We start from the raw sequence: 23,134 nt of genomic DNA, 5'->3' as shown, positions 1-23,134 counted from the left end.
TTCCACAAGTCTAAAATTAATTCAAAATAAAAAGTTAAAAATATACACAATAAAACTTTTTTATTTTTTTTTATTTTTTTTTTAAAGATTCTATCTATTTATTTGACAGAGAGAGACACAGGGAGAGAGGGAACACAAGCAGGGGGAGTGAGAGAGGGAGAAGCAGGCTTCCCGCCGAGGAGGGAGCCCGATGTGGGGCTTGATCCCAGAACCCTGGGACCATGACCTGAGCCGAAGGCAGACGCTTAACGACTGAGCCACCCAGGCGCCCCACAATAAAACTTTTTTAAAAGATTGCTTTACCTTTGGGGCGTCTGGGTGGCTCAGTGGGTTAAGCACCTGACTCTTGATTTTGGCTCAGGTCTTGATCACAGGGTCGGGGAATTGAGCCCCGTTGTCAGGCGTGGAGCATGCTTAAGATTCTCTCTCTTTCCCTCTCCCTCTGTCCCTCTCCATCCCCTGCCTGCAGGCATGTATGCATGTGCTCTCTCTCCCTCTCTCTCAAAAAAAAAAGAAAAGAAAAAAAAAGATTGCTTTACTTTTTAGAATAAGTACATTTTTTTCAAATATATTTGTTAGCGGTCATATTGCTGACACTCACTGTCAGCATAGAGCAGGTTAACAATTTTGGAATGCTTGCCTTTTTGTAAGAGAAACCTGTGTGACAACTTTAAATGAGGCAATTCCTTTAAGTACTTTGTCTCGAAATACCAGTGCACTTTTATATGTTACAAAAGTCGCGTATATGCTAAGAAGGGACATTCGGCCACAACGGAGTGAAAGATTCTCTGGCTGCCATGGAAGGCTTCTTTTCCATGGAAGGTTGAAGTGCCACAGGAATTAACATCCCTCAGGAGCTGTCCTCAAATTTGACTGACGGCGTTGACATATAAACACCCAGCAAACTCACTCCTTGTGGGATAGAACTCTGAGGTGTATGTTTTACTCTGGCTTTCAGAGTTTTCCCCACACAACTCAACTCCCCTTGCCCACAGTGGTAACCTGTCGACAATGCACACTTTCTTGGCTCTCGTCTCTTCCTCCACCTACTGCTGTTTTCTTCACCGCCCAAATGAATGGCTTGTGCCCAAATCCTTGTCTCAGGGTCTGCTTCTGACCCAGACCAACACAAGCACTGATATTTTTTTCTAGCATCCCACTGTGTCACCTTGCCAGACCGCTGGCTTGGGCATCTCACTTCGGAGACCACTGCTTTCCTCCACAACAGTAACTGTCTGCCAAGCTCCTTATGCACTGACAAGACAGCCCCATCCAGCAGAGGGCAGCCATGCCTGCAAAAGCATCCTATGGACGCCCAGCTGAAATCCGGCTTCCCTGTGAGCTTTGCCCTTTTGCCTGGGCAGGGCTATAAGGAGAGCCGAGGTTTGTTAATTGGGCTCTACTGAGGTGTCCCTTGACCTCTGGGGAAGGAAGGCAGGAGGGCTGGCCATGAGGGCTGGGCTCTTAGCTTTGCCCTGCTTGAACCTAAGTACAAACCCTGTTTGTGATATGTTGGACTAAAAGCTTTGGAGAAAAAGAGTTCCACGTCAGGGTAAAGTTTTGCCCACCGTCAATTCTAGTTCAATCTCTTGCAGTAGTCCACAGAAGACTGGGGTGAGCACTCTGGCACATGACATCCTTCACATCAGGATCTAGCAACTCCCTGGTTGCCTAGGAGGGTAGCAGTTTCTTCCAGTTGAATATAAAGTCCTGCCAAGTTGTGGGAAGCCCTGAGCAGGGCAAAAACTGCCTTTCATAAGCCATGTCACCAGACCTGTGACTCCAGCACCATCCTGCAACCTGGATCACAGGTAACATAACAATGAGTGGGCATCTCACATAGGCAGTCCTGTTGCAGCTAAGTAGCTGGTCATCTAATACCTCAGCATGATCAAGCACAGCTGGCTTTTTGCAAGAGGAAACAGGCTCAGAGAAGGGACGTTTCCCTAGGTTGCCCAGCACTTATGCTTTAGCTAACATAGTTAATAGGATGAGACTTTTCTTGGCTGTGTTAGGTTCTCAGTAAACGAGGGTGATGGTTTTGACCATCAGGAACCCTCTCCAGTGCCTTGTACCTCAAGTCCACAGTGACCTCAGGCACAACAGCCAGGCCAGGTGAGAGGGAAAGCCCCTCCTGTTCCGAGCTCACGTCCTGAATCCTTGTAATATGGGCTCCTCGCTGCCTGCCCTGGGCCTCAGCAAGCCTGGCCCCTGCTGTTGGCCCTGCCATGGTCCTTTGGCCCTAAAGGGAGTTTCACCTTCTCTAACCTGACCCTTGGAGCTCCATCCCTGAGCCCACCAGGAGCCCACCCAGAGTTGCTTCATTAGGACAAAAGATACTCCTATCACCCAGGAAATTCCAAGGGATTTAGGATTTAGATTCAGAGTCAGGAATCAGGGTCAAAGGCCAAATATTAGAATAAAAGATGTTTCTAGTGCTTTCATCACTTAGGAAATTACAAAGTTTTTTTTAGGAGCCCTGTGCCAAGAACTGGGGACAGAGACCACTATATATTTTTTCTATTACCTTGCAATGCCCCATTAAAAAACTCATTCCCTGGGACTGCTCCCTAGGGAACCCCGTGGGGAGAAGAGGTGATGGACAGAGCAGGATTCAACTATTTCTGGGTCCATTGGGTCAACAATCTTCACACCATCTGTCTTCAGCTGTTCAAGCTGCTATAACAACTTACCAGAGACTGGGTGAATTAAACAATATTTATGTCTCACGGTTCTGGAGGCTGACAAGTCCAAGATCAAGGTGCCAGCAGATCCCGTGTCCGGTAAGAGCCCTCCTCCTGGTGTGCAGATGGACATCTTGTATCCTCACATGGCAGCGATCAGAGAGAGGGCTGGATCTCTGGAGTCTCTTCTAAGGACACTAACCCCATCACAGGTATTCCACCCTCATGACACGCTTACTTCCAGAAGGCCCCATCTCCCAGGACCAGGACACTAGGGCTTCAACATCCCTAGCACCATTGAAATACCCCTTCCTAGACCTCAACAAAGCCTCACTCTTTTTCTCAACACACCCTGCCTGGGCAGTCACCTGAATAATTTGAGTAGTCATGCAAGATGAAACCTGTTAGACCATTTAATCACCAAGACAGGACTAGGAAGCCTAGTTTAGAAATATGCCCGCATTTAACTTGCGTAGCGTGATTTTTCACACTACTAAGCCAAGTTTGGAAAACAACTGTTGCTACTCTGGCATGAATGCCAATGTGTGGACACTATGTGTGTGGACTGAGGGTCTGTTTAAACTAAAGAGCGTCTCCGGTGGAAGGAAAAGCCCCGTCAGAGCCGAACACTCCCTGCCTCCCTTCTCGGCAGATCATGCCGTGAGCTCTGACCTCCCGCTACAGGTGAGGCCCAGCCACGGGGGCTCATTTCACTGCTTCCAGAGCTGGAGCGACTGTCTCCGCTGGTGCTGAGGCTCATTCCCTACTTCTGTGCTGTAAGATGAGCTACAGCTCTGTGTCCTTGTTTAATTTGTTAATAGCGTCCATGTGGCCTTCAGGCAAATCACTTGACCTTCCTTGAGCCTCACTTTCTCACCTGTAAAATGGGGGTGTAAACTGACCTGCTTCTGGTACAGGATGAAGATCCAATACGAGGGGCACATGGGTGGCTCAGTCAGTTGAGCGTCTGCCTTCGGCTCGGGTCGTGATCTTGGGCTCCTGGGATGGAGCCCCGCATCAGGCTCCCTCCTCAGCGGGGAGTCTGCTTCTCCCTCTGCCCTTCCCCCAGCTCATGCTCTCTCTAATAAATAAAATCTTAAAAAAAAAAATCCAAGATTGTGTGTCATGTGGCATTTAAGGCTTAAGATACAAATTCTATTTTAAGGGACATTAAAGATTTCTCGTTTAAGGTGAGTTCACAAAAATCCAGACTTGTAAGACTGAATGACTGGAAACGTCCTAAAGGGTTCTTCCCAAATAACCTTAGGATAGGACCCTCATGTCTCACATATTTTAGGAAAATGTCCATCACATATATCCATGTGTACCAAACTCAGCTCTTTTATCTCTGCTCATTTAGGCCTGACAACCAACTTGGGTGACTTTAAGAGCTCTAGCGAACACTCCCAAGTGGTAGTGACTCAGCTACAAAGCTCTATTTCTTGCTCCTGGAATAGGCCAGGCCAGGGCTCAGGTGATGAGCAGTACTGCATAGTTACTCAGGAATCCGGGCTCCTTCCAACTAGTGACCCTGCCAAAGCCTATGGCCTGGTTGTCACTGGCATCCAGCTAAGAAGGGGAAAGTGCCAGAACCTCATGTGGGAGGTCTTTCCCACTTCTGTTCACATCTCCTTAAGACGGGAGACACCTGAGTGCAAGGGAGGCTGGGGAAAGCAGCTCTAGCAGCTCGAAGAAGGGATTTTAGTGACCAAGCGGACAATCAGGACTGCAGCTCCTGATGACCACGTCTGACACCCTAAGAAGTCGTCCCCTCCCTGATCCGAGCTACCATCACCCCTCCCCTGAGCCCTTCTCACTGGTCGTCTGGCTTCTAGCCTCTCCTCCTGCGGTCAGCCCCATCCCATTCACACCTACGATATGTCACGTTGCGACCAGCGGCAGACGTCCAAAAATGGGGAAAAGTGCCCACGATCCCCGGCCCTCCTCCGTGTCATCCTTCAGCCCTTGCCCCTGGTCCAGAGGGGGAAACCCACTGGCGCCGGAGCCCGAGCCTCAAACAAGAAGCGACGAAGGCTAGTCTCCAGGTCACACTTTTATTTGTATAGAAGCAGCGGCCACACAGCCACGGGGACGTGTTCCTGACAGCAAGCACAGCTCCTGCGGCTGCAGGAGCCTGCTCAGGGACACTGGGGCCTTTCTCCTTGGTCCCCGCAGTCATGGGAAAAATAACGACACACCATGCACTGCCGCACACATCCCCCACCCCTTCCCCTTCTGTAACAGCTAATGAGATGATGCATCCTTCCAGCCAAAGAAACTGGCTGCAATTCGGATTCTAGAGAAAACCTTTGTGCAGCCAAGAAACTCGGGGCTCTGGAGGGGAAAGGCCTATTCCTTTACTTTGCACACACACTCACCCCAGTGCCAAGTTTCACTCCCCCTGAAACCACCACATGGATGGACAGGGATGGGGCTGGCTATGGGAAAAAGCCGGTCACGCGGCCTGCCATGCTTGCAAGTCTGCCCCTGTCGGGGCACCGTATGACAGGAACAAAACATAAACCTGAGGCTGCTGTGATCCCGAGACCCTTCCTTCCAAGCCCCAGTTTCCGGGTGAGATCTGTGAAGGGCAGGATTTTGGTTTTTCTAGGACTAAGGGCAGTAGAGGCTGCTAGCATCTCTGGCTACCCTCCCGGCGGCTTAGGATGGAGGCCCCCCTGGTGGAACGCCAGGGCCTTCTTGGCCGGGCCCCTCTGCTCGGGCTAACCATTCCTCCACAAGAAGTAGGATCATCAGTTTAGCATCGAGTGGGAAACGCAGGCACCCACCAGGAAGCGAAGGCCAGAATTCACGTGCTCTGCAGACAAGCTGGAGAATGAGGTTTCTTATTTTTCTCATGCCCCCTCCAGAGGCCAAATGGGTAAGGGGAGGAGGGAGGGGGTGTCTTTGCCTTCTGAGTGTCACGAAGGTGCCCAGCACTCACGGGACCATCCGAGGACACCTGATAGTGTGCCGAGCCTGCAGGAGGATAGCCGAGCGGAGAAAGCCTGGCTCCATTGGGATAATGGCAACCTGCAGCGACAAGACGCGGACCCTTCCCTGAGTGCCATAGGTGTCATTCTCTGAGGGACAGGAGAGCTGGCCTTGGACTGAAGGAAGGACCTTACAGCACCCACACAGAGGGTTTATGTTTGGTCTGGCCTTGCTCGGCACTGCAAGCACACGGTCTAGGACAGTCCTGCACTCCCACAGCGGCAGGGCCTGGGGAGGCGAGGGGCCGCAGCTCTGAGGGCCAGATGACTCGCCCACGGTCGCACGGCTTGCTAACAAGCCAGCAGGGACTGAGAGCCAGCTTCTGCCTCCTAGTGCAGTTCTCGCTCTTGCTCTCAGCATGTCACTGCCTGGCACAGTTCACTCCATCCCAGCTCCATACACAACACACTTCCTTCTCAGATGCTGGGTCCTCAGCTGAGGACGGGCCGTTCCTCAGCTGGAGTTGCTTAACCAACCAGGCTTTTAACAAGTCGGGAAGGACCTAGGGAGGCTCCTTTCCTTCTGGAAGGGAAACGGGGCTAATTTTCTCTGAGCTTAGGATTTGTAAGGCACTGAAATTAACTACAGCTATGGGCGGGGGCGAATGAAGGGAGGAGTGGTTGGAGAAATCAAGCTGATGGTCTTTCCCTTGGGGCCCCACAGTGAAACTCCACACTAAGCCTCCATCTTCCTGCTTAGTGGGGTCCACCCCCCGCCCCGCTCCCACCCTGCCCCCCCCCCCCGCCCCGTGACTAGGCAGGCTCTGGGGCCCAAAAGAGGCACGGAGGGTCGGGGAGCCAAGGATGGGTGCGGGTGCTCCGGCCCCAGGTCAGAGTGGGAGCCACACCGCCTGGGCTGGGACAGGAGGCAGCCATGAAGTGTCTTTGAGGACACGGTCTTCTCTGAGACCTGGGTGATGGCTGCGGTGGGCCCGCAAGCCTGGGCCGGAAGGAGGAAGGGGCAGGGCGTCCCCAAGGACAGCACAAGGAACTTTGGACTGGGACCTGGCTTTGGCACAGCACGTCTTGGGCCTGCCTGCCCCATCTGTTGCCCTCCAGAGACCCCGGGGAGGGAGAGGAACCTTCCTTCCGTCTGTCTTTGAGGGGTGTTTCTGGCCGACTGAAGCAATGGCGGGTGCGACTCTGGAGCATCCCCTCACCCTTCCAGCCAGAGCTGCACCCAGGTGACCTCACGTGGGGACTTCCTGGACTCGGTGCTGAGCGGAAAGCCAGAGTCAGCGCAGCTACGGCCCTCAGCACCTCCCGCCAGACCGCCACCGGACCCCGATGCCCACAGCCTGCAGGCAGGCACTGTGACCCCCCTTCAACAGATGGACAGCTGGGTCCGGAGGGGCTGGGTGACTCGCCCAGAGTCACGCAGCTCACGGGGGGCTGAACTGGGAACGGGACTCAGGTACGTCTTACTCCAGAGCCCACGTCCTTTGCCCTCCACTCGGCTGCCTCTGGGAGCCAGGGCTAGCTGTCGAGGCAGTCCGGGTGGGATTTCTGGAGGGGGTTCTTTCTGGAAGCGTGGATCTGGGAGAGCAGTCAAGCTTGAGTGAAGAGAAGATGCCTCCTGGACCTGGGGACAGGGCCCACCCACATGTCTGTCTCTTTCCGGGCGGGCCCAGGCTCAGTGCCTGGCGGCCTTGCAGATTTTGTCGTACACCTCAGGGAAGGCGTCCTGGCAGCCGAGCCGCTCCCGAAGCCTGTGGTACAGGGAGCCGTCGAACATCTCCCAGAACTCCTCCCGGCTCATGTAGCAGTCGGCATACAGCATCTGGAACCTGGGAAGCACAGGATGGAGAGGGGAAGGGACCCGAGAGGCCCCGGCTGTGTCCCTGACGAGCCACAGGAAGCTCTCGTGGAGAATTTCTCGTTTACCCCCTGCTGACCCGGGGGCGGGGGCAGGAGCGCTTGCCCCCACATCCATAACCCCCCAAACTTTGATCATGGCCCCGTGTCGTCCGTTGCCCTCCACCACCCAGGCAGCTCAGCTTTCTGTCACTGTGGGTTCGAGACTTTCGTATACCAGGAATCATACAGTACTCCTTTTTCCTGGTTTTTTCAATCAGCCTAACTATTCTGAGGCGTGTCCATGTATTCAATACATCAAGGGTTTGTTCCAGGCTCGTTTCTGAGCTATGCTGTCCTGGGCCTCTGTGCCGCTTTCAGTCACGAATCCCTCCGTCCTCCGCTGAGCTCCTCCACCCCCGAGTAGCAGCCCGGAACCTATCTAAAACCACACCGTCATCTGCCCTGGGGCGCGGAGCAGGGTGATCCTGGGGCTCTGGCCCGAGCACCTGGGGGATGCTGGTGTGCTCATGGGAGGGCTGTGAGGAAGAGGGGCGGGAAATCCCACCTCCAGACTTTCTCAAGGTACTTTCCAAACCAGAGGCCACTACGGCCCCACACTCCCTCGGCAACCAGTGGGGCTGGCTTGGGGCTGGCCACCTTGACCTTACTCTACACCCCCGGCAGCGGCACCCTGGGGCTGGCGGCCGGAGAAAGCGTGCCACGCTCTGGGCCACTCACCCATGCACGCTTCGGACGAACTTCTCCAACTGCCGCATGCACGACCTGGCTTCAAAGTGCTTCACGCGTGGCTCCCCATACGCTCCAATGTCAACATAGAGCTCGGCCTCATCTCCCTTGGGGTGCACCAGGCCCGGCTGGCTGGGCAGGATGAACGGGCACAGCCAGATGGGGTAGACCTGGGTGGACCAGGGAGAGGGGCGTTGGTGTTTTTTCTCCAACAGGTGCCAGCCTCATGGCGGGCCCGCTCCACCCCCACCCAGAGACCCCTCTCTCTGGCTGCCCACGGCTTCACTCCCAATCCCCGAGGCTATGGCCGACAGCAGCGCCTCCACTTTGCCACGTTAGAGGACACAAATGTGAACAGTTCACAGGAGTGCTCAGCAGCAGCCCCCATGCCTTCTCTCCTCTCAGGGCCATCACAGAGCAGGCCCATTTTACAGCTGGGAACACTGAGGCCCAGAGGGTGCCGTCCCCGGCTCACGTGGATGTCATTGTGGAAGGTGTGCACTGCCTGCGACAGGCACTTCATGGGCACCAGCATGTCCTGCACCACGTGGTGCTGCTCGTACAGTTTGCGCAGGGTCTCGCCCTGGGTCAGCTTCAGGAGGGAGATCTTGGGAGGCACCATCCAACCGAAGAGGTAGCGGAAGACGGGGTTGTTGCCAAAGGGGATGATGTCCTGAAAGACAAAGGTTGGCGATGGCGAGAAGGGGCCAACAGGGCCAAGTACCTCCGTGCACCAGGGGCCAGGTCCTCGTTCAGCGTTCCATATGACAGGGCCCACTCCTCCTGTCTGGAGGGGAACGGTGGTACCCACAGTTTGCCCAGTTGGGTCTGGGTTTGAGTCTCAGCTCTGGCATTTACCTGCTGCGATGACCTTGGGCTAGTTACTTACCCTCTTTGAGCTTAGTTTCCTTATCTGTAAAACAGGATTTGAAGGAATAATGAGATACCACCTAGAAGGCACACAGCCCAGTGCCGGGAGCAAAAGAAGATAACTGTAATTGCTGTAGTTGAGGTCACAGTGGCTGGCACACAGAAGGCATTTTGTAAATGGTCGAGAAAATGTTACTGAATGAGAAGATCATCAGAGAGCTTAAGCAATTGCCCTAATGTCACACAGCTAGGGGCCGCTCTCACTGGGGTGGGCAAGGTCTGGCTCAGGGTCATCCATGAGCCCACCGGTTCAGTGTCTCCAGAGAGGCCTGCTCAGACTCCTCTTTAAAATGTTACTACTCCCCACCCCTCCACGCACAAAAGCAAATTCTCTGTCATCTTTCACGGCCAAGTCTGACGGCTAACCTCCGACCCTAGGCAGAATTAGCCACTTCTCTTCTCGTGCCTGTGGCCCTTCACAGCGCTACCCTGCCTGCCTCGCCCAACTCAGCCTCCCTGGAGACGCTCCTGAGCAGAGGCTGCTCTTCTTCTTCCGTGCTCAACCCACCCCCGGGGAGGAGCCCCCTCCCTCAGCACTGCTTCTGACAATACCCCATGCTACCCACCAGCTCACCATGGCTCCCACCTGCCGGCCATCCTGCCTGGTCACCAACAGCCAAGACTCTCGCCTCCCTCCACTCACTATCTTCCTCCCTTGCTCCAAGCCTGTCTTCCCGAATGTAAAGGAATGTCCTTGGCTTCAAGAATGGGGTAGCATTCTTGGAGCGAGCACCTGCGCATGAGCCGGGGGAGGAGCAGAGGGAGAGAAACAAGCAGATCCTGCACTAAGCGCGGTGCCGGATGTGAGGCTCCATCTGACAACACCGAGACCAGGACACGAGCCAAAAATCAAGGGTCAGATGAAACCAAGGGTCAACCGACTGAGCCACCCAGGCGCCCCCAAGGACATTCCTTTATTCATTAAACAATTATAAGGTGCCTATGAGGTCAGGTATGAGGTTCCACGCTGGGTGCTGGGGATAGCAAGAAAAATGAGACGTGGTCCCTATCCCTGTCCTGCAGAGTCGACGAGACAGGCCACAGGACTACAGTGTGGGAAGAGCTGGGACAAAATGACGCAGGGCCCACATCAGACGAGGGGTCAGGGGTGGCTTCCCAAAGGAACCCAGGTGCTAAGCTCTGAAGCCCAGGGACCCTCCCTCTCTCCCCTGGAGCCAGCTCTCCAACTGGCGGCCCACTCCTAAGAGGGAGGGACCCATCTGCACTCAGCTCTGCTCAGCTCTTAGATCCTGGCACCTACACTGACGCTAGCACATGACCGGAGAACAAGGTGTGGCTTGGCTTTTATTGTTCCCTCGCTTGTTTTTGGAAAAGTCACACATACCCACAGCAGAAATCCCAGCCATCCAAAGGTTAGGCCTCCTTTCATGTCCTCACCCCATTTCCCCCCTGGGTCCTGACCCCACTTCATTCTTCCCCAACCCAACTTCTGTCCCCTCCCCAAAGGCAGCCATTGTTAGGATGATCTGTGTCCCTTTCTAGAGACACTTGATGCGCAGACACGCGGATGGGAGTACAGACCAACAGCTCACAGATGGTGGCGTCTAACAGCCTTGTGCTTCTCCCTTCCCAGAGTCTCGTGCGCAGCCAGCCAGGACACGCTTGCCCGTGGGTGCTACCACTGCCCTGCGGACACCCACAAACTATGGCTCCTGGGACAAATCTGGTCCACAAATAAAGCTCTACTGGGACACAACCATGCCCATGTGTTTTACACCCTGTCTGTGGGGGCTTTCGGGCTGTAAGGGCAGATCGGCCTCTAGAGAGACCCCATGGTCCACAAAACCCAAACGAGCACCTGGCCCTTTACATTGCCCTCCCGTGTGGACGGACCTTAATTGATTGAATCAGTTCTGTACGGATGAACATTTAGATGATTTCCAGACTATTCCAGTGAGTATCCTTTCTACATGTGTCTTTGCCCATTTACATCTTCATTTATCTGTAAAATAAATTCCAAGACGTGGAAAATTCTGGTTCAGTGTGTGCCATTTTAGTAGATATTATTTCAAGAGCGTGTGCCACATCACACTCTCCCAAATGACACCAGGGAGTGCTGTCTCCCCACACCCAGGCCAAACAGCGTCGTCAAAACTTCTGCCTCGCCTCGCCGTCATCCTGCGGGTGAAAGATGTGACTCCTGCAGTTTTGTTTTGCCCGGCGTTAACGGAGTGAGACCCATCATCGCTCTCATGTTTAAAAGCCATTTGTATTTTTCCCTTAAAAACAGTCAATTGTTAGCCAAAAGCATCAGCTAGAACCATTCCTTTCCAAAATCTCAACCTCAGAAAAGTTCAAGTTTTTAAACAGTGAGCTCCGACCTCCTCTTTTCAACCCTCTGCCTCCGAGTGACCCCAGGCCCCGTGTCCCTGGCTTTACCCCTGGCCCCCCGGTCTCTGCCTGCCCTTGCCATTTTCCTGGGTCCAGTCTGCTACTGGCCTGCTCTGCTCTGCAGGGCCCCACAACAGATCCAGGGGGCCGGGCCTGAGCCAGGACCCCAAGCCCCAAATGCAGGCCCTGTGGCAGTGGCATTAAAAAGAAACACCCGTCACCAAGAACCCTATCCGGTGCTACCTCCCTGTATTAGGCAACCACTTACACCGGCTGAAAAGGAGGACAGAAAAGGGAAGGGAAAGAGGGGCTGCCCAGAGTCCTCTTTCCCTTCAGTCCTTCCTTATGCAGCACTAAGCCACGCTGGAGTACTGAGAGAAGGTGAACTTACCAGGAAGGGAGATAAACACAACTGAGCTTGTTCTGTGCAACTGGTCCACTAAGAATGAAACACATACTCACGAAGAGTTAAATACTCCTAATAAGAGATGAACAGTAAATTCGTTCCAATCATTTAACTTACTAATTTTTCTTTACTTAGAACGTTAAATAGCAAACTTAAGAGAGACCACGGGACTATATTTGACGGTACTCTTTCCCTGATTTTTGCAACAGGCCCTGCAGATCATGCGGCTGGCCTCGACCCCAAATATTACTGATTAACTGAGCTGGGCGAAGGAAGGCCTGGCCCCAGGGTGACAGGATTGGACCAAGAGGTTCAGCATCAGCCTAGGTCACCTGTGATTGATTCAAGAGTGGATTCAGCAAGGAGGAACCAGGGTGGAGGGCTGCCCGAGGGAGGAGGAGTTCACCCCGGGGGAGGGGGAAAAGGCATGCACACTTGACATTGTTTATTACCCCTTCTTTCTAGAAGTCTGGGCTTCTGCAAATCTACTGTGGTGGATGCCGTGGTGCTCCGCCCAGTTGCCCTGTGTGCAAATCTCAGTTGTAAGACACCCGTCCTACTAGACTCTTCCTTTCACCTCGGGAAGGACAGCCAGTGCTTCATGGCACAAAAATATAAGACAAACCTCATTATGAATCCTAGCTCTGTGGTTTAAAAAAAAAAACCCACAAATTCTTACTCCTGAAACCAATACTACATTATATGTTAACTAACTTGAATTAAAAACACAAAGCAAAACACCCACAGATGCTTTGCTACTCCTTTCTTCAAAAGAGGTGGAGCGTGATTTGCCTCCCCGAGTGGGGGCTGGACTTGCTCTCACAGCGTACAGCGGGGCTGGCGGAGTGTGAGGAGACGGGCCCTACAAGGCCTCGAGGCTCCTCCTTGGTCTCTCTCCTGGACAGCTCCCGCTGCCCTGTCGTGAGGACACTCAAGCAGCCCACGTGGCAAGGAACGGAGGCCTCTTGTTAACAACCGTGTGAGGGAACCTTCTGGAAAACAGATCCTCCATCCCCGCGCAAGCCTGCAGACGACACTGGACTGCAACCCTGAGCCAGAGCCACCCAGATTAGTCCCTCCCCAATCCCTGCCCTCAGAAAACTGTGAGAGAACAGAAAATAAGAAGAAGAAATGGTCAGTTGTTTTAATCCTCTAAGTTTGGGGTAGCTCATTAGGCTGCAAGAGATAACTATACTCGATCTCTTCCTGAGTTGTGTTACTCTGGACAACCTAAGCCTCAGTTCCCCCCCATTTGAAGAATGGAATAGACGCGAGGCCCCACCACCCCGGGGCTGTTAGGAAGGTTGAGATAATGCGTGTGTGGTGTTCCGCGTCACAGCTAACACGTGCAATTACTGTGTACGATCTGATGTTCTTCTCGGGGTCCCTTGCTGGTCCTTTCTTTTCCTGTCCCTTAAATGTTCTTGCTCCTGACAAAAACACACCTGTCACAACCTTAACACTGTTCTTGCCAGGGCCAAAGGGACTTCCAGTGTGTTCTGCATTTGGCAGACCACCAACCGCTCTGGGCCTTGACAAGGGCGCTCTCTTGGAGGTGGGGGAGCCCCGCGCTCCCAGGGCGCTGAGGGGCCCTCCGCTCCCCGCTCCTCCAAGCCCTCACCACGGCCCCATCACATTCGGCCTCAGAGACGGGCCCACAGTTAGGATGTCCCACCTTCTCCTAGGAGACTGTCAGGTCTAACCTCATGCCTGTCAGCCTGGTTTAACCTAGTCATCACGGCCTCCAGGTGCCCGGTGGCCTGCCACCACGAGGCAACATGTCCTAATCTGACTCCACCCGGCCCTGTCCCCTCATCTCCCAAGCCCTCCTCCATGTTCTCGTGGTCTGACATCAGCAAAGCCCCTCTATCCTCAGTCTCTTCTCTGGACACTGTCTTCCTCTGCCTGCTCTTAGCTGGGGGCTGGCTGGTCCCTGCGGGCCTCCGCAGGGGCATCATTTCCTCTCCCATGACCGTCTGGGGTAGACGGAGGTGAGGGGGGCTCCTCCCGCGGCTTCGTTACCGCTTCCAGATTACTGTCCGTCTCCTCAGCAACTTTGGTGCAAGTTGCACAACACGACAAATGTACTAAATACCACTGAATGGTACACATTAAAGTGGTTATTTCTAGGTTCTATGACTTAGAAGAAAAAAGAAGCCATGTAGCCCAGTTGAGGACCCACGCTCCGGCTCTTCCTCTGCCTGGCTCGTCATGTACCCGCCCCCGCCCGTGGTCAGGTCCCTGCGCACAAGTCCCTCCCCACCCCCCCAGAGGCCTTCTCCGTCGCTCCTCTTTAAAATGTCACTGCATCTCACCCCTCCACACACAACAGCAAATTCTTGCTCACCTTTCAAGGCCAAGCTCGACGGCCACCTCTGATCTTGGGCAGAACGAGCCGCCTCCCCTTCCCGTTTCTGTGGCCCTTCACCGTGCCAAGGTCTGTCGGCTTGGTGAGGCTACGGCTCCTCAAGGGCAGAGCAGGTGTGCGTGCTCCCAAGTGCCCGGCCCGCGCCCCACTCCCCGGCACAGAACAGGTGCTCTGGGACAGGCTAAGTGAAAGCGGTCTGCTCCCCCCGGAGGACAGCGCTGTGGTGTTGTGTCCACGGGTGCTCCAGGTCCCTGGGACAAAGCCCCTCTTGCCCTACAGTCCTGGCCGGCCTGGTTCCCTTCCCGGCCGGCTGGGAAATCTGAGCCTCACCTGGAGCTCCCAGAAGATGCTGCGCGTGTGGCGGTGATAGTAATGTCTCAAGGGAATGTACTCCAGGCCCTCCCGGTTTGTCTTCAGGTAGTTCTCCACGTGCTTGAAGAACCAGGGCTTGTAGTAGTTGCCAATGCTATTCAGCTGAAACGACAGAGGGCACTATGTCAGCCCACAGACGAGGGCCTGGTGCCACCGGGCCGTAACGGTGATACCCGCTTCTGCTCAGCACCCATGGCCTTTTCAAAGCTTTCACGTCTGTCACCACCCTTGAGACTCTCGAGAGCCCGGTGAGGCTGAGCACAGCGGGCATTCTCTAGCAGAGCGAGGGTAAGTGGTGGCCGACGGTCTGGAGAGCTCAGCCACCCCTCCCCCTCACGGACAGAACCAAGGGGCAAACGCTGAAGGACACAGCGCCACGCGGGGGACGCCTTCCCTCCCTCCCTTCCTCCCTCTGTCCCACTCGGCCGACCCCGTCACCGGGTCCCGCGGCCAGCAGCACCGACTGACCATGGCACTTTCCCTGCCACCGAAACCAAGCCCCACGACCCTCTGGGTGCCGTGCTCCCCTCAGGCAGCCCCCTCAGTGCAGTAAGCTCACAGAGGGAACCTAACACTTCCCTGGCACCAGGCCCCCGGCCTCCAATGCCTAGATCTTATATTGAGACAGTCTTCAGTCCTAAATGGTTCAGCGCTCCACCTGCGGGGGCCCTGGCATGACTCAGCCTCTCTGGGCCTCAGCATCCTCATGCATGGAACGAATTCCAGGCAGGTGCTTTTGGGAAGAGGCAGGGCGGCGGCCTGGAAGGAGCATGGGCTCCAGAGCTGGGGCCAGACCCCGGCTCCTGTCACCCACCAGCTGTGTGACCTGGGGCCGGTCGCTCTCTCAGCCTCTTTCTTCACATATAAAACGGCAGTAAAACTATCGACATTGTGGGAGGTTTTCTGTGCCTACTAGAAATCACACCCACATGCGGCAGACACTTGGGCCCCACGTCAGACCCTGTTCTCTGGAGGGTGGGAGAGGCCCCCGAGTTTTATGGGGCAGGTGAGATCACACCCAGCTGGGGTGCAGCACAGGCTGAGGAGGGGGCCGAGAGCAGCGGCCTCGGAGCAGAGGCACGATGCTGCCGGGGAACCGTCGGGGCATAAAGCCAGGAGCAGAGTAAGATGAGCATTCCCAGGGTGGCTCATGGCCCAGACCCATCACAACAACATGCTCCGGGCACTTGGCGTGCTTGTTCTGTACCCCCTCCGTGACCTTGCAAGGCAGAGCTGTGCTTGTCTCGCTGATGAGGAGACTGAGAACCATCAAGGTCGAACAGGGCGCCTGAGGCCACACGGCTGGCCAGGGTTAGGGCAAGGACTCAAGCTTATCCAACGTTGCACAACAAGGCCAGGGCTGGGCAGCGGGGGAACTTGAATGTGCTCTGGAATGTGAGCATTATAAAAACAACAACAACAAACCTATCACTATTTTCTCCCGATTCCAAAAGCAAAATAAATGCCTGTGGGAACTTCAAATGCTGCTGAAATACGTAACTTGGCAAGAGAGACACCTTGCAGCCTCATCCTCCAGAGGTAACTACTAACACGGATGTGTACTCATTAGGTTTTCTTTTCTGTGCATACACGTGGATTTATAAAAATGGGATCGGCTTGTGCACTGTTTGTGGATTCGCTTGTCCTACTTTGAACACACGGTGCTGGTCCTGGGCAGGTCACTCTGAGCCTTGCTTTCAGCACTGGTGAAACGGAGCTATTACCTGCCCTGGAGTGGCTGTGGAAACCAGAAAAGCCAACGAGGAAAGTGCCCAGCATGGCGCCTGCCCACAGGGCACAGCGGTCAGTTCCCAGCCCTCTCCCCATCCTCTGCCCCCCACCCCCTCGCAAGCCCCTCCCCTAGGAGCCTCTGGCCCCCATCTCCGGCAGCAACACTCCAGCCCATGAGGGTGTCCCCTCGTGCAGCAGGCCACTATGCTGGCAGGAAACCGGGGCCACAAGGTGCCAGGATGCTGGGCTGAAGAGTCTGTTTGTGCAAGTCCATGTTAGCGTGGCTAGCGCAAAACGGCAAAGGACACCGTGCGCTGGCCTCTGCCTGCTGGTACAAGGGACAGTGAAACCCAACAGGAGCGGAGCAACCTGATCTAACCCCAGGTGTGGCCTGGCCACACACCTGGCAGCGGCACCAGCTGCATAATGGAATCGAGACTGGGGCATACCTGGGTTCGGGCACTCCCTGTGCTCCTTGACTCAGTAGGAACCTCCATGCCAGACAAGCCCAGGAGATGCTAAAGAACCCGGATGCTGTGTCTCTCCCAGGGATAGGTCCGCTGTGGCAGCCAGGCGGCCACAGGAGCTCCAGTTCTAGCTGGAGCACTCAGAGAGCACGCCCCTCCCTAGCCCTGGGCCTCCCCTGTATATCAGGGTGGGCTGCCTCCCCCCAGTGGCTCTTCTGGGCCTGCAGAGGGCCCATTCCAGGGCCAGACACCCAGGGAAAAATTCCTGAGCAGCTTGCCCACCAGGACTGTTTGGAAGAATGAGATGTCCATATGTCTAATGGCATCTGCCACTCTCCTCCCCCAACCCTGTTACTGATGGGCGTCAGGACACTGTAAAAGTCTGCAGCCTGGGGGCCCGGACCCTCTCCGATTGACACCACGCAAACCTTGCGGGTAAGACCGTGGTCTTCTAGGGCAATAAGGGAATTGGTTACGGTGTTTCAACATTTTTAAAAGTTGTACAAACCCCGCTGCCTGATTATAAACTTAGGTGGCATCTAATGCAGCAAACAGGTACCAGGGATGAGCACAGGGAGGGCCCCTCCGCCAGCCTCTAAGGGAATGCCTGGGAGAAGGCAGAAAACATCTGCACTAGATGTCCTTGCCAGGTGACCAGGTGCTAGGTGACCAGCACTGTGGGTCAGCAGAGCTGGGGCCTGGGGAGCGACACGGCACATTGGCTCTGTGTCTATGTCCAGTGTTCCCACTCCTGCTCCAGGATCCCCATCCCCCAGCACCCACCACGGTGCCCCACCAGGAGGGGTCCTCGGTCAGTGTCTCTGAATGCTGCTGGATTACAGAAGCTGGTATGCTGGGGAAATAACACTGGGCTAGGAGTCAGAGACCTGCCCCATGCTAGCCATGAGTGCTCACAGAAGTCTCTTCCTCTCCAGGCCTTGTTTCCTTATTTAGAGAGGGAATTGCACCAGACGATTTCCAAGTCCTTTACAATTTTAAAAGGTTTTAAGTATACAGATATAGATCAAGAGCCTTAAGGGTACTTATCCTTTGATGTACTTTAAGATATTATTCCAATTATAGACAAAAGATGTTCATGGCTACCTTAATTAAAATCAGGAAAGACTGGGGCGCCTGGGTGGCTCAGTCGGTTAAGCGTCTGACTCTTGGTTTCGGCGCAGGTCATGATCCTGGCGTCGTGAGATGGAGCCCTGCATCGGGCTCTGCGCTGCTGGGCATGGAGCCTGCTTGAGTCTCTTTCTCCCTCTCCCTCTGACCCCCCTTGCCACTCTCTCTCTCTAAAAATAAATAAATGAATAAAAAGAAAAAGGAAAGACTGGAAGCAACTTATATTTCTAACCACGGGGCCATGGTTCAGTAAATGAGAGGGCATTCATTCAACACAAGTGCTCTGCAGTCATTAAATGACAATTTTGAAGGCCATGTGACTATGTGGGGAAAGGCTTATCACACTCAGCCGGAAAACGCAAGTTCGAACAGCCGGTCACAGCCAAAGACAAACGGAAAAAAATGTACAAAGAGATGTTCGAACCACAAAGGCAACCCGAGAACCGCAAAAGAAAATGAGATGCTATTTTTAACCCTATCAGATTGGCAAAAATGAAAGAGTGATCGTATCCAGCATCGGCAAGAATGTAGGAGAAAGGCCTATTGTCACACACCGTCGCCGGACGCGGGCAGAAGCACCACTGTTCTGAAGGACTGTTTGGCAGCGGCTGTCAGTGTGTAATGTGCTCCAATCCTTAAGTCAGGAATTCCAATTTTTGGACTCAATCCTACGGAAGTGCTTGCCCAACAGGCCAAGGATGGATGTCAGAAAATCTTCAACGCAATCTTATTTGTAAGAGCAAAACATCTGAAGCAAGACAGATGTTCACTAGGAAGCAGCGGGCTAGGTCAGTTATTCACACGCCATCCTGAGTCACTGGGAGGAAAGGAGGGTGTGCCCACGAACCGTGCGCACACACCTTGAGGCATGCATCGTGTTACAAGCAGTTACTCTGGGGGTGAGCCTGGGGGAAGAGACCCATTTTTAACTTTCCTTTATATAGTTCAACGTTGTGACACTACTTTTATAATTTAAAAACTTTAATGTATGCCCTGAAAAGAGAGGAAATAAATATACCCAATGGTTAGCAAGAGCTGGTTTTGGGTCATGTTTATCGGTAGGGTCTTCTTTCCTTTTACTCATTTATACTTTCCAAGTCTCTCATAAACACAGACGCTTTCACACGAGAGAAAAAAAGCTGCTATTGAAAATGACATCCAGGGCACCTGGGTGGCTCAGTTGGTTAAGCGACTGCCTTCGGCTCAGGTCATAATCCCAGAGTCCTGGGATCGAGTCCCACATCAGGCTCCTGGCTCAGCGGGGAGCCTGCGTCTCCCTCTGACCCTCTCCCCTCTCATGCTGTTTCTCTCTCTCTCTCTCTCAAATAAATAAACAAAATCTTCAAAAAAAAAAAAGAAAAGAAAATGACATCCATCAGAGGAAATGTCCATCTAGATTCTGAGGCATCAAATCCATTCTGCAAATCTCGGTTCTGTCATCTCGTGGAAGTTCACAGGACCTCTTAGAGCCTCAGTTCCCTCATCTATAAAATGGGGTTGCTGTAAGGATCAGCAAAAGGGTGTGCCTTCCGAGAGGCACACATGTACCTGGCAGGTGTTTGGGGCAGAGTCAGCAGATGCTTCCATCCCCATCTGAGACAGCTCTGACTGTAGATCCTAGGGCCCCAACCCCAGGTGGGCTGACTGAGGTCACGGCCTCCAAGAACGTGGCTGCCAGGCAGGGTCAGGGTGGGGGCACAGGCTCAGGCTCAGCCCCAGCCCACCCGAGCCTTCCTCCTCCCCAGGCCATGGCCCTTGGCCGCTGACGCCCTGGCCTACCTTGCTGGGCTCTGCCTGGTCTGTCATGACCCCCGTCATGATGACGGCCTCATCCAGGGAGTAGAGCAGCCCTTCCACGAAGTGGTTCTCCAGCCGCTGGGACTCCCGGGTGAACTTGTCGCAGATAGCCTCCAGGCCCCGCACCGGCTCAAACCGAAGCCTGACGTACTTCTTGGCGGGGATGATGCGGATCTCGGCGGCCACCAGGAAGCCCAGGGTCCCACAGGACCACGGCACAGCGTAGAACAGGTCTGAGTTTTCCGACTATGAGGCAGAGTCAACACATGCTGAGAGCCTGCACCCCCAGACCCCGCAGTGTGGCACACAGTGAACAGGGGTGCAGAGAACCCAGGGCCTCAGCTTACTTCCTGCTCTGTTGCTGTCTTGTTGTATAAACTGTAACAAGGAACTTCAGAAACAGGATTTTCTGGGCCTGTGTTCCCTCTGCAGCTTCAACTGCCCTCTGTACCAGAGATGCTCATGGAAAGCACAACCTCTCTCTTCCACCTAGGTACAGCCCCCGGACCACAGGCTGCCCAGAAAGAGGCCAGGACCAGCACAGCCCAAAGAGCCAAAATGGGGGATGAAGGGCTAAGGGTCCCAGGCCAGGCTAAAAAAAGAGCTTCCTAAGGGTCAGGGTCATCAGGGAACATTAAAATGGGCCATTACTAATACAAGCCTTTTTTAGTCCATTAGCTGTGGAATCCCCCCGAAACCCAGGGAAAGCACTAACAGTTCCACGTGAACAGGTAAGGAAAGTGACGCTCTAAGAGGTGACATGGCTCCCCCCAGCCATCCCACAAGTCAGCACAGAGAGGCCAGGATTGAGGCAAGGTCGCCTAACTCCCTACCCAACATTCTTCCTGCAAGACCTCATCTGGTTCCACAATTTGCTTCTAACCTTATCATTTCTTGTTCTGGTATTTGTCTTAGAGACAGACAACCGACTTTTCATCTGGCCATTCTCATTCAGGTTCTTTGATTCTAACAAAGCTCCTTTTAAAAGAGTCCAGCCTTGTTGGGCCCTTTACCAAGAGGACAGTCCTCTGTTGTCTCTGCTCATGCTGCATGCCCTTGGTGTGGCTGTGGCGGAGTGCAGGGGGTGAGGGCGGGGGACTGGAGCAGGGAAGCTCTGCAGCAAGCTGGCAGAAGTCTCTGGAACGGCAGAAGTGGGCCGTCTGGGCCCCCACCTAACCACACTGTCGGATAGCAGCAGTAATAACCAGGTGTCTGCCAGGTACCCAGCTCTATGTTAGGAGTTTCACATGTGGCATCTCCTTTCTCCTCCTGACAACGCATTTGTCAGACGAGGAAAACGGGCCTCAGGGAAGAAGTTAAGTCATTCATGAATGTTTGTCTCCTTTCTCTGCTAGTAATAAACAGGTCAGAAGGCAGGGCCCAAGCAAGTGTTTAGGAAAATGTGAATCGCTGTGAATCCTGAAAGGGGTCTCTCTTGTCTAGGACCAGGGCTCTCAAGCCTGCCCTGGACTCTCTTCTGTGAGGCCAAGAACCCTGGTGGCTCTCTAAAACATCTTCTTGTAAAAAGGGGCCGTCTAGGGGCCCCTTAGATGTGCTCAGAAATCTGAGTTTGGTTAAAGTTTCAATCCTGTCCCACTCATTAGGGTAAAATGCCTTAAATGTTTGCATCCCACTCTGGGCAGCAGAATTATCTTTTGTTTCTCCAAAACAGCCCCTCTTGCCACCTTTAGTTACATCTCACAACACCTGGCACAGAGCTCTGTGGCTCGGGCCCGACTCGCCCGAGAGAGGCAGAATGCTATAATAAATGGCTAAGGGCATGGATCTGGGAGCCTGATAATTTGGGTTTGAAGCCCAGCTATGTGGGATTTCCTAGCTGTGTGATCTTGGGCAAGTTTATTAACCTCTCTGTGTTTTAATTTCCCATCTCTAAAATATGGCTAATAATAGTACCTCGTAAAGTTATTGAAGGATTAAATGGCTTAATATATATGAAGCATTTACAACAGTATCTGAGCACACATAAGGGGCTATATCAATCTTTGTTATTATTATGGATACAGACCCAGACCGACCAGGTGTGTTTGAAAGGAAGCACCCTCAGGGTTCCTACCTCCCCAGCCCCAGGATCCTTGATGCCCAGGGCAGGCTGGTGGGGATATCCCCCATCTTGGAACTCACCGGTGTGCATCGCACAAAGCTGCCATCGGCTAAGACCAGCTCATAGGCAGTGCAGATGTGTTGGAACAGGCCGTACTTGTGGGATGACGACTCAATGCCCGTGCCCATGATCAAGCCCCCTGCAGAGACACGTGTGTTAGCCAGGCAGAGCTGTGGGGTGCAGGGTCAGGAGGGGATCGGGTAAAGGGCACTTCACAGGAGCTGGGGTTGCTCACAGCACAAGGGAGGTGTGACAGGACTGGCCACTTCGTGTAGATTTCCCATCTCTGTGGATGTGGAGAGCAGGAGAGGGGAGGAGGGGCTCGTACAGGAGCCTGGGGGGCTTCCCCGAGGTAGGGGGACCTGCAGGAGAGCCTGTCAAGGATGCTCACACCCTCACCTCTATCCAGACCCCGCCTCCATGCCTGTGTGCACTCATCTTAAGAGGGACCTTAACGAAACGGGGCGGGGGGGTGCCTGGGTGGCAGGAAGCTGTGTCCTGTGGTATTTCCCCTGGAGAAGGAAAGGCATTGGGGACCATGAATCCTGCAGAAGGAGAGACAGACTAGACTTATTCTGGGTGCTCCTCAAGGCAGAACTGGAGTTACAGACACGTGTCACGGGGACACAGATTCGCACCAGAGAGAAGGTACTGCCTGAGAACCTGAGCTGCCCGGGGACAGAAAGGCAGGCAGCCAACACCCTGCCTTTGGAGCTGGGTGAGCAGACACAGGGACTTCTGTCACAGACGGGATAGCAGCAGCCCCCACACCGACAAGAGGTGCGCCACAGGGCCTCAGCTCTGACCCTCGGCCTGTCTTGAGTCCTCACCCACTGTGAGGTCATCGAGCTCGGGCAACACAGGCAGCGTCCAGCCAATGGAGGTCAGCAGGGCGGTCACTTGACCCATGGTCACCAAGGGCTCCACACGGACAATCTGTTGACACAAGAAGAGAGACCCTGGGTCACCGGGAGGCTGCCAGGGGTGCTGGGGGCCTCTTCACACAGAAGGAGTCACCCGAGAGCTTCCCACACGATCACGTAGGATTCCTGCATGCCCCTTGCAGCCTCTTGCTAGAACACGACACTGCCTTTCATTGATAGCGAATGCGGTTTCTGGTGCTGGGTCTGCTAGCATTTGACCGTGTTCTTTCAAATATCTTTACACTTAATACTTAGTTTATTCCTCTTCCAGACTATCAAAGAAATACTCTTTTATTTGAAAGAAGACAAAAGTCATC

At 54.0% G+C, this 23,134-nt stretch overlaps 1 protein-coding gene across 1 annotated transcript in view; it reads right to left on the bottom strand.

Moving 5' to 3' along the window:
- Positions 1-6,429: 6,429 nt before the first annotated feature.
- DHCR24 (24-dehydrocholesterol reductase) overlaps positions 6,430-23,134 on the bottom strand; it is a 29,001-nt gene continuing 12,296 nt past the window's right edge. Inside the window, exons 3-9 of the mRNA XM_028106842.2 lie at positions 22,725-22,830; positions 21,915-22,033; positions 19,755-20,018; positions 14,608-14,751; positions 8,697-8,894; positions 8,213-8,391; positions 6,430-7,464 (exon numbers count right to left, since the gene is read on the bottom strand). Coding sequence (XP_027962643.1) covers positions 7,311-7,464; positions 8,213-8,391; positions 8,697-8,894; positions 14,608-14,751; positions 19,755-20,018; positions 21,915-22,033; positions 22,725-22,830 — 1,164 coding nt within the window. The 3' untranslated portion in view covers positions 6,430-7,310. The remainder of the gene's footprint in view (positions 7,465-8,212; positions 8,392-8,696; positions 8,895-14,607; positions 14,752-19,754; positions 20,019-21,914; positions 22,034-22,724; positions 22,831-23,134) is intronic.

This window comes from Eumetopias jubatus, unplaced genomic scaffold, assembly GCF_037043125.1.
Source record: "Eumetopias jubatus isolate StellerSeaLion01/CBP00866 unplaced genomic scaffold, mEumJub1_p1.0 scaffold_4, whole genome shotgun sequence".
In the NCBI taxonomy this organism is placed as follows: Eukaryota; Metazoa; Chordata; class Mammalia; order Carnivora; family Otariidae; genus Eumetopias; species Eumetopias jubatus.
The sequence above is the reverse complement of the archived record's forward strand: the minus strand, read 5'-3'. Positions and strand labels throughout refer to the sequence as shown.